General features: G+C 32.6%; 1 protein-coding gene across 6 annotated transcripts in view; it reads left to right on the top strand.

Moving 5' to 3' along the window:
• Nucleotides 1-11,970, top strand: part of LOC111630167 (28S ribosomal protein S10, mitochondrial-like) — a 50,114-nt gene extending 38,144 nt beyond the window's left edge. Inside the window, exons 1-5 of one of the 6 annotated variants that reach the window (XM_023374218.1) lie at nucleotides 2,457-3,933; nucleotides 9,771-11,035; nucleotides 11,102-11,352; nucleotides 11,427-11,627; nucleotides 11,698-11,970. In XM_023374218.1, coding sequence (XP_023229986.1) covers nucleotides 9,808-11,035; nucleotides 11,102-11,352; nucleotides 11,427-11,627; nucleotides 11,698-11,772 — 1,755 coding nt within the window. In that variant the 5' untranslated portion in view covers nucleotides 2,457-3,933; nucleotides 9,771-9,807 and the 3' untranslated portion in view covers nucleotides 11,773-11,970. Of the gene's footprint in view, nucleotides 1-2,456; nucleotides 3,934-3,976; nucleotides 4,166-6,905; nucleotides 8,333-8,379; nucleotides 9,656-9,770; nucleotides 11,036-11,101; nucleotides 11,353-11,426; nucleotides 11,628-11,697 lie in introns of those variants that run through there. The other 5 variants (XM_023374217.1, XM_023374220.1, XM_023374221.1 and 2 more) reach the window with 5 other exon arrangements.

The following is an 11,970-nucleotide window of genomic DNA, read 5'->3' on the forward strand; positions in this document are numbered from 1 at the left end:
ATCCCAAATTTTGAGCATTTTTATCAGAATTTTTGAGCGCTTTTAATTCCAAATTTTGAGCATTTTTATAAGAACTTTTGAGCGCTTCTAATCCGAAATTTTGAGCATTTTTATCAGAATTATTGAGCACCTTTTATCCCAAATTTTGAGCATTTTTATCAGAACTTTTGAGCGCTTTTAATCCCAAATTTTGAGCATTTTTATCAGAATTATTGAGCACCTTTTATCCCAAATTTTGAGCATTTTTATCAGAATTATTGAGCGCTTTTAATCCCAAATGTTGAGACATTTTTATCAGAATTTTTGAACGCTTTTAATCCCAAATTTTCAGCGTTTTATCCCAATTTTTGAGAATTTATAAATATTATCAGTCCATTTTTAATTATTATTACTAGTTTGCTTATTCCAATTTTATAATAAAATTACTAATTTTCTCATTTGAATTTTTCGGAATTTTCACTTTATCCATGCCAATTTTTCAGCATTTGAGTGTTTTTTGTTTTTCAACCATTTTCTTTTAGAATTACTACTTTTTTGAACTCCATTTTCTTCAAATTACCGGTAAAAGTTAAATTTGAATAAATTCCGGTTTACTCACTCCAATTTTTTTTTTTTTTCAAATTTTCTCTCCGGTTTCGGTGTAAGATATTTTTGATTTGTTAGTCTAATGGAAAACGCAACGCAACACGAGAGATCTGCTAATGGGGAGTGTCTTACGTGTTAGACTTGCGAAGAAAACACAGCAAACTCCACGCGACCAGCCCGTTGTTCTCACGAACCCGTGACTAGTGTTTAGTGGTTTTATTCACCTGGCCTCATTATTTTTGACTTCTCAGTTTATTCATTCTAGTGGCCGAGTGGATAAAACCACTAAACACTAGTCGCGGGTAAGTGAGAACAACGGGCTGGAGGGAGTTTTCTTCACATGTCTAAGCACTTGAATTGGTGCAGTTTTCTATAGGAAATCCACGCAGAATGCATTTCTCCATGGTAGATTTTCTACGTGTTGACTTGCCTTACTCCCTCAAACTAAACTATACTTATTCCCAATTTTCTCTGAAATTTTTCATTTATTCTAATCTTCTAACGCAAATTTATGCAGTAGTACTTTCAGTTGTATTAACTTAAATTTTATTGTTATTACTTTAAATATTTTTAATGTTTCATACTTTAATGCTAATTACAGTTGCTAATGGCAGCTGCTCCAAGATATACAGTTATAAATTACATTTAATATACTTTTGTTTTCTGAATTTTTTTTTAGATATTTCATTTTATTATCATATATTTTTGAAAATTTACTTTTGGTTTGTTCAGAAAAAAATTATTTATTTATTTCTAAACGCCTCGAACTGAAAGTTTTACTTATTTTTATGCTCCTCAAATTGAGTTTTTGTTTATTTTTATGCACCTGAGCTGAAATATATTCACTGTACTTAACGGAAAGTTTACATCTTTGTTGCTTTGTTAATTTATTTTTTGTCTTCCTCTATAAACTATTTCAGTGAGAACGTAAACTGAAAATACTTCATTTATAAAAGAACAGAAGAGAACGTAGAAAACTCCATCGACGGATAAGAGAATGGAGTTGCTAACAATAAGAATTGATCTTTTTAATAATTACTTTGGTAAATTTCACTCATGAATGGTTCGTGGGTGGATGCCTGCTCGCGTCATTTATCACACGCCCACTAGTGAAGACAATCGATTTTTACCAGCAGTTGATGTGTTCTTCTTGGAAGTGTAGTTTCATTTTGTAAATCGCGATAACGTTTCATTTTCTTTGAAAAATTTTCTTCTTTTTTCCTTTTTTTAATGCTTATTTTATTGAATTAAACTTAACGTTCGCTCTTTCCCTAAAATATTCTTTACTAAAATTAATTTTACTGCATACTTCTTTTAGAAAATGCCGTGTGTACTTGACTGTTGGAAGGGGTAGAAAATCTTAATTGATTCGTACTTTGCGATTGATTTATACCTGGAGTTTGCAGGAAAATCAATTTAGTAACTCATTTTATAATTTTTCATTAACAATTTGCCATTTATTAAGCATAAAATCGTGTATTTTAAAAGTCTTCTTGTAAACAAGGTGGGATGATGAGGGAAATTATGACAATTTTCTCGCCTCCGCGTTATCAAATCACGCTGATGTGGCGAGAAAATTGACTTGGTCATCACATTTTTTCTTATCTTTACGCTGGAATTTAACATATTTTTCGATTTTTTTTCTTTTTTGATTACGTTTTCATTAATTACTACGCAATTTTTGGAAAGGAAAGCGTGCTTTGAAGCTGGTAAAATGAACAATTTTTACTGGCATTTGAATAAAATTAACGAATTTTTATGGATTATATCCATTAATTATGTTTTATATACTATTATAGCCGTTAATTATAATAATTATTACTGTAATAACATCATTATATTCTTGTTTACAATTATAATTACATGGATATGGTTTAGTCTAATGGAAACGAACCGACGACTTGCTATACAATGCAGAAGTGTGACTACATTGCCACACAATATGTGCATCTGACAGATTACAATTGATTTAAAATGTAAGATTAATGTTAAGATTATATAAATTCTCTCTAAATAATATACTGCGGGACGTAATGAGTTTGTTAATCTACGAAGGAACCGAACCCACTCCTCTCAATCGAAGGAATAAGCGCAGTTTGTATTGTGTAGACGTAGAGCTACCGTCTCATTAGAATCCAATCGGTCAATGATTCTTTTCATTATAAATTTATGCGAAATTTAAATATATTTCTTCTATAGCTCACGAACAAACACACAGTACAGACGAATCAATAATCGATTCGGGCAAATCTCTAGTTAACTTGCGTGCCTACTCGATATTCAGAACGCTCGTAGATATTCAAATTATTCAGTAATCTCGTGTAATTTGTGGAAAGAAACAATTCTTATTTAAAAAAAAATACACCTTAATGCGTTTATTTTAAATAATTTAACATCAAAATTAACGATTAATTTAATACTAGGGTGGACCGAAAGTCAGTTAACCGTGTTATGTTTCGGATACGCCTGCATTTGCGAGTACCACATGCGGTGTGTTATCAGTTTAGTCTTCAGTTAACTAGCTTTTGGGCCATACTATACGTTAATTTATAAGATATTTAGCTGTATAAATGTTTATATTTCTTATTATCTTATGGAATTTGATTTATAGAACTGAACTTTATTAAACTGAAGATATTGTATTACAGCATGAATAATAGATACTATTCTACTGTTACTGTATTATATTACACGGTATTATATGAAATACAATTATGTATCAAGGACGTTCTATAGTACAGGGATTCAATGTTATTATTACAGAAATATAAAGTGAATCAAGTGATCTATACAGGCCTACTATTAAACAAAGATGTATTGATTCATCTGATCTTATCACTTTTTACTGAAGCAGTACGTATTCCCCGATTACCAATTCTGTGTCAATGACTTCAGCAACTTAACTATTTATAAGTCCAGAAGTAAATTAAAAAAAAAAATAGAAAAGGTTTGGTTTTGGTTTTGTTTTAGTTTAAAATTGAAATCAAACCTTTTCTATTAGAAAAACGTAACTAGAACTAATATAAGAGGCCCGAATTTTAAATGAACAAACCTACATTCACTCACAAAAGCTGAGGGCCTAGGTTGACCTTCCCAAATTACGCTACAGAACACCAGAATACATGGCATTCTTGTGTACAAAATAACTTCAGGGAGACACTCAAATTATCTTTATAAATCAAAAATCGACGTTTCCGAAACTGTAAACAATAGTAACAGATGATAAAATTAGTATTGCAGAAGAAGATAACGCTATAAATAATGATAAACAATTAGACTTTGACACGTCATAGCTAAAAATAACTCTTTCACACGGTAAAAGACGGCTAATTTTCATATCCTGGCGCGGTAAGTTTTTTTTTTGTAGTTTCGTTAAAATTATTTAAAATGAAGTCATATTTAATAAGAATATCATTTAAAACTTTATTATCCAATGATTAAGTTTCTTAATTGATAAAAGTTGAGTAACTAAAATCGAAACTGATAAATGTAAATATGGTTTAGCTATCGATAATAAACGTTAAAAACCATAATGCAAATTTCGTTATCAGTCATTCGAGAAGTGGTTTAAGGAGCGATTGTAAGTTAATTAATTTCTAAATAATTGATTTAATTGAATATTAATATAGTACTAACTTTACAGATATTGTTCGTATATTATAGCGAGTATAAGCTTGACAGAAACCTTTATTTTTAAGTATGCATGTCGGGAATCTAAACATACAGTACTGTACATCTTCATTTGAATATAATTATGTAATTAATCATCTTTATTAATCCCTTTCAAATTCAAGGGGTTGGAAGGGATAAAGTATACAATATCTGCTTTTAATTTAACATTTTTTTCTGTTTACTTTTATATAGTTTGTCTCTTAAACTTTGGGATCGTCATAAATTACGTAACACTAGTTTTTACTGTTCAATTATCATTTTACCTCTACGTAACACTGTCGCACATACTAAGAAAAATACACTCCTAATTAACACCTCGATCAACCGAAATTGTACTTAGAATTTGATACATGACACAGGATAGAGAACGTTACATTCAGAGGCGGCCTTAGGGGGGTGGCGAGCAGAGCAATCGCGCGGGGCTTCGCGCAACAATCCGAATAGAACAAAGTTGATATTTAAAACTTTTTATTTTATCCTTAGCTATTAGTTATAACAATAAAATAAATTTGATTAATTCATGTATCTTTTACAGGAAAATCGTAACAGTAATATATTTTTTTCAATTGATTGTTTAGTAAGAAGTAAGCCAATGATTGTTTCAGAGCTCAGTTTATTTCTTTGTTTCGTGTTTAACAGATTTATTTACGAAAATATTCTTTCTACATTAGCTGAAGAATGGGGCAGACACAAGATATTCTCAACAAAACGAGATAGAGTCTTTGCAATAAAGTCTCTTACAATATATAAGAAATGGTACAAAGAAATGTTTTATTGAGAATTTTTAGATACATTGAAAATAAAAATTTCTTTCTTGAATTATCGTAAACTTTTCGGTAGATTTGGTGCTTCAATCGGTAGATCTACGGAAAATTCGCTAGACGTGGCAACATTGCATCAAACGAAAACCAAGGTTTTGGTTTTGGTTGGTTAGTTTCGTTAGTCCTGTAACAATTTTGCTCACTTTTTAGCCATTTCTACTAAGCAAAACTCCAGGTTAATAAAAATAAGCTCATTTTTTTTCAACGATAGAGCTATATTGTTATTGTATTTTATTCTTGTCGGATAACTCGATTTATAGGAGTTTGTTGTGATTTTATAAGACAGATTTAATACCAATATTTTAAAGATTAATGCTGAGCTCGTATTTTCTCGATTATAATGCACACTTTCTTTTTTCCGACTTAATTAATTCAACTTAGTTGTTTTCGTTCGCTCCTCATTTACGTGTATTACGTCATCAATATACAAGCGCGTCGTATCTCTACATCAAACGAAAGCCAAAGTTTTGGCTTTCGTTTGATGTAGAGTTTAATCTTATTTTAACTATAAAAAAAATATTAAAAATATTTAAAAATACAGTATTTTCTTAAGTACAATAAGAAAAATTATTAATTAATACTAAAACGATTTTATTATTATGTCTCGTTGTGCGATTTCATTACATTCCGCAATTGTCATTGCGGAATCGAAAAAGGAAGGTTGCCTGTAAAACTGATTTTTGTATTAATGCGTTTATTGTTTTTTGAATATTTTGCCTGCGAACATTAGTTGAATATTATTTTTCGAAAAATATCGTAAAAATAAGATAGGTTAGTACAGAAACTATTTATCGCGCATGTACTGTATACGAGCTTCAAAATAAATAAATAAAAATAAATTTTATCAAACGATGAGATCAGCCGATTAATTATATCGTGTACAATATTTTATATCCCCGAGGAAAATACTGTAGGTCTACGGTAAAATACATTTCGTTTTCCCACAGTTAAACTTCGCCGCTAATTGCTGTTGTGATAACTTTAATTAATACGATCAGCACTTTGCATTTTTTCCATTTTTCGGACAATTTCGAACAAACGGAAATGAATTTCCTTTTTTTGTTAGACTAATTCATTAACACCTGCACCTAATTTCGAGGGTGGGAGAAGCGCCAGAGGTGAGTTCTAACGAGAATTTAGACTAATTCATTATATTAGGAAGGGGGAAACGTTGTTGAACAATAGTTTGTACCACGTTCGCACCGAGCATTTCGATGTAGATTGTGACTAAGGTCGGAGACTGTTCCGTGGTGCGAACGCTCTCGACCGTTTCAATCTCGACTGAAACGAGGTTCAATCGCGATCGACTGGACAGAGTTCTCGAAACTAGATCCATTCATAACAGAGATCCCACAATCCCACACGCGCGAGAAAATACAAGATGGCTGCGGAACACGTGTCGGGCTATCGACAGAGAAGTAAAAAAGACATCTGGAGAGACGACATCTGTCTATTATTAGATGTATGGCAAGAAAAAGTATTTATTTCTAACCAAAACTTCCATTTTGTTTGTTGGTGTTTGTTACTTACCGCGTAGTTACGTCAGTTTTATGATCGCGTGTAATAGCCAGGTTCTTCTCGAACGGACTGCCTGTGCGAACAGCACGACGTTCGACTAGCAACAGTCACAATCCAGATTGTAGGTAAATCGAGATCGAAGTGTGTCGTGGATTGTGTGCGAACGTAGTATAACCCAGCTGAAATTATTCCTTCAACATCGTCATGGGTGCCGCTGCCACCTAGTAATAAAGAGACAATAGCGAGGATAATGAGTCCTCGCTATTGTCTCTTTTGTCTCTTACACCGTCGCCGCCGTCAACACTATACAGCCAACATCTATACAGTATCTATGTCTACATCCATGACATAGGAGTGTGTGATTGATTACCTAAAGTCTCATAAATCTAGTCGACTGCACAAAGATTGTATGTTGAAATGGTTAAATTTAGAGAACGGGTTAATAGCCCGATTTGATCCAATGTTCTGACTTTACCTAAAACAAGTAAAACACAAGACGATTAATAACCACTATCTCGGTAAAAATATTCGAAATGAGCTTAAACAATTAATGGAAATCACGTGAAAACTCAAATTGTTGACAAAATAATAAAGGATAAATATTACTCGATTATTCTTGATTGTTGTAATCGTGACGTTTTTCGTGTTGAATAACTGTCAATAATGATAAGATTTTTTAATACAAATACAGCTGACATGAAGAACATTTTATTGGCTTCTTAGCAATCGAAAAAAAAACTATAGCTAAGAGTTTGACTAATTATATAATCACAGAGCTAAAACTGCTGGGTATATCATTGCAAAACTGCAGAGGCTAATGATACGATAATGGAGCCAATATGCGTGGAGAAAAAATGTGGTGTCCAGAAACGTATAGTCCTGAGATTTATTGCCACCACACATGTGAGTTGCCTGCGTGTAAAGGAATTTTTCGAGGTTAAAAATTATTAAAACATATTTGAAGAATTCGATGACACAAGATCGGCTTTCAGCCCTTGCTATTCTTTCAATTGAAAATGACGTAGCTCATTCGTTAGATTATTGCGCTTTAAAATTAATTAAAGATTTTAGTCTTAGCAAAAGCCGCAAACATCATTTTTAAATCCCTGCGTATACCTTCTAAGGCATTTATGTACCTTAGTTTATCATCATTGTGAGATCCGAATAGCCCTGGGTCTAAGTAACAATTTAAAAATAACATTAAAATTATAAAGTAAAATATTCTTTCTTTTTGGTGTGAAAATAACGGTTTTCTAACGTGGGAAAACTGATAAAAGAGCCACTTCCTTTAACGGAAGTTGAAGCATCCTTTGTTTTTCCACTTATCTATCACAAATCTCACCACACTGGAAATTGTCGACCCCTCAATAATTCCCCTTTTCATCTATTCACGTGAGTAAAGGCAAATAAGCTAATTGGTCACAAATCATCAGATATAGTTAAAGATCTGCATGATTCGTGGAGTACATCCGAAGATCTCATAGAGAAAGAAGGTATCCCATATTCGCTCCCTAAAGCCAACGAGTACCCTTAGTTACGAGTACGAAACAGATCTCGGAGAAGACCGACCCATATTTGTCCCACAAAACCCTTAGACTCCTCCAGTCAACTGTAAGAATGAGTAAATTTAGGAGAATAGAAGAAAATGTATAATTTTGTGCCAATTCAAGACCTCTCCATGCAACGAAGTAGGATCATCAAGAGTACAGAAGAAGATCAAGATAAAGTAAATTGAGGTAGATGTTTATACATGAAGTTGTGAGAGCTCTCTCTCGAAGCGTATATTTTAATCAATCGCTTATTATTTCATTCGTTTAATTATATCTCGATTCATTCCATTTATTTAATTTTATTTACTTTTATTTTATTATTTAAGAAATGTCTCTTAATTGTTATCTGAATCAAAACCGAGTATCTCCACACGCGCGTTAATCCGCGTATTGTATAAGCAAAAATTTCGACTTCGATTCCACAAGGCTGGAGACATAAACAATATGATTCGCTATATAACATTTCGGAAGCAGAACTGAGTCATTGTTACCCAAAGGTTGAGACTTAACTTCACGTAACGTTTTTGTAAACGCCCGTATCTCCTTGTAACGCATCATAACAATTATCTGCATACACAGCATGCGTATCTGTGTTACGTAACTTATGGATATCTCCCCGGGTCTTTCACCTGAAATATTTTATTGCTATTCTTTTGTTTCTTGGATTATTTCTCACTTTAGTTTCTTATATTTTTTTAAAATGAACTTTTAAATACATTGTATTCACATGCCTTTAATTAGTAGCCATTTTTATTATTTGCTTATGTTTAAGAGATTTGAAAAGATGAATATTTTGGTTTCGGAAACTTCAATCTGGGCGGTGGTGAAGCTACTAAAACTAATACGTACTTCACTTAATTAATGCCTTGTTCCATCAATCCTAAATCCTTAACTACTACGGCCATCCTGTAATATTCTTACACATACTAATTTAGATTAGGCTGCTCTGTGATGGGTATATTTAAGAATCATCTGATAATCCGTAACTGATGTCTCGCCAGCAAATCAGATAATTTTAGTGAAATATCGCTAGTTTGATGTACACGAATTTTAATTATTTTTATTGGGCTACAATTTGAAAACAATGTAGAGATATTCCCACTGCTGGCCATTTTGAGGTGGAGAGAATTGTGAGGAGCCGGGGATGGATAACGCATAGAACAAACAAGATTACTTTTTCCGGCGATCGCGCTGAAGAACGGGTGCGCTGGCATTATATCCTCATCAAGTGTGGGAATCTGATCAGGTGACCGTTTGCTTGGCAGTGATGACACGTCAACGGTGAATCTGACAAGGGAATTAAACAAAATCGACTAGCGGGTTTCTTATTTCTTCCAATTGTTTTTAGATTCTCCTCGTGGACCTGGTTAAATGTCAACTTTCTCACGCGTTAACAATTAATTATTTAATTAACATAATTTCCGAATTTTCTCAGATCGATGCGAGAGGGAAGGAACTTGTCGCTTCGAAGACCCCTACTAACATGCATTCCTTAGTTGGTTGTTTACCGTAAACATTAACATTCGATCTTCTCCCCGTTTTTATGAAAATTGCAGCTCAGCATTGTGACCATGTCACAATAAATAATTGCTGGTTATTTAATACAAACCTTCTTTTGTTGCAGATCATAACAATTTGCTTAGGAGTTCAATTCGAAAGAAATGGTAATTACAGGAGGATTTAAATATCTAAAGAGCAGATATTTATGGTATGACATAGACTTGAATGATTTAGTAGAACGTCACAAGAAAACTAGTTCAGAGAAGCCAATATTACTCATTGATTGCTCACGTATACAGTTTGTAAAGTTCTTAAATCCTGATTCTCGTTACGGATGGGAATGGCATACAGTAATTCGACAATTCAAGAAATTCGTGGAATACCTAACTAATATAGACATCAAGCCCATTTTTTATTTTCAAGAGAAAGAGTTCGAGGAAGCAAACTGGAAATATTGGATCATTGCAAACAATCAAAGGATTCATAAAATATTCGATTCTTTGAAGAACCAATTTTCAGATATTCGAATGTCGAGGAATTACTCTTGCGAGCAGTTCGTACCTCCTGGCCAAAGTTACTTACGCTACGTTATTAAGTATGAATGCAATTCCGAAGTTTACAACACAACTGATAATCATTATGCAGAGTTAGCGGATGTTGCTAAGAATAATAAAAACTGCTTAGGGATTCTGTCCATGAATGTGGACTACATTATTTTTGATACTAAACCCTTACTTTCCATGAAGAAACTTTTATTTAACAGATTGTCGACCGAAATGTATTTGCATTACGATTTTGCAAAAGTAATTGATTTGGATCGTCAGCAAATGAAGTTGCTCTGCTGTTTGGTAGGAAATGATACCATTCCTTTGAATGATCTGAAGGATTTTCATGAAAAAATAGGATACGTATACGAAAGAGAGAGAGATTCGCATGTGTTAAATAAAGTAGCGAAGGTGATTAAAGACAGAGAATGGTCTGGAGATCATTTGCAATTTGGTGAAATTGCGAAATTCGTTGGTATCAACGAAAAAGAATTGAGAAAAGGTATGAATTTTTATGAAATTGGATCAAATTCTGAAAAATATGTTGATGATCAAGTACAACTATGGACTAATATCGATATTTTACGAGAAAAATGGAATGCTTGTGAAATTCCTCCAGGATTCTACACGCTCCTCAGGGATAGGATGTTTGTAGATAAAGCTAATTTTGAAGATTATGATGATGATTCGCTTCCATCCTGTGCTCTTGTTTACAGAGAAATGCGACAGAAGATGTATCGAATTCTCTTCTCTGAAGGTGTAACCATAAAAGAATGGTGTTGCTATAAAGGAGCGAATCTAGATGAACCGGATGAAGTGGGAGTGCACAAAGATGCTTTTGATGGTAAACTCTTTGAATATTTAAATAAAATTTTTAATTATTTTATATTAAAACTAAGAATTTTTATAGATTACATTCCATCCCTTGAAGATCTCATGTCTGAGGATGAAGAAATGAGAAGAATTCGATGGGATTTACTTCAATTCTGCTTAGGAACAAATATGCCTTATGAGAAACTACAAAACATGAGTTTATCCCTTCTCAGTTTGTGTTTCATTTTGCATTATCTATTGAAACAAGGAACGAAATTACAGCATTGGGAAGTGAAGGCATTCGTTGCTCAAGCTTTAGTTGATCCCACTTACAAAAACGAATTCGGTGTAAGTAGCCTATAACTATTGACTACAGTATTATAAGTAAGAATTAAAGTAATTTGAGAAATACATTTTTCTAGATAAAATACACTTCTAGAATCATACATTTAAGCGAGTTATTGCAGAAGGGCATGTACAATTTGATGTATGTCATAACAGCATGTGGATATCCATATCCTTTAGTGAATGCATTGCCCTGGAGATCATTCAACAGAAAAATCTTTGCGTGGTTATACAACCGATTACCTAATGAGAGAACAGAAGAAATTTTCAATAATAATGTAAGTTTTTATTAATTAAATGATAAATTTGTTTTAACATATTAAAAATGCTCTAATCATGATGTTTTAGAGAGAACTTTTGAAGACTTTTAACGAAATTCTTGAAATTGTTTACTTCGACATTGAAGATTCTGAAGAAAATTGAAGGGATTTTTTTGTATGAAGCATGTTACTTTGCCTTTTAAGTTAAGGGAAATGTTAATTGAATATTTTGCATGAAAATTGAAACTTTGTTTGTTTATATACTTGTAACGTTGTAATTGCGAGTTTTTGATAAATATACAAGAATGTATCTTAATTGATGATTCAGTGGAATATAATAAAAGTATTATTAACATGGTAA

Source organism: Centruroides sculpturatus, unplaced genomic scaffold (assembly GCF_000671375.1).
Source record: "Centruroides sculpturatus isolate CEXI.00-Female unplaced genomic scaffold, Cexi_2.0 scaffold521, whole genome shotgun sequence".
NCBI classification, from domain to species: domain Eukaryota; kingdom Metazoa; phylum Arthropoda; class Arachnida; order Scorpiones; family Buthidae; genus Centruroides; species Centruroides sculpturatus.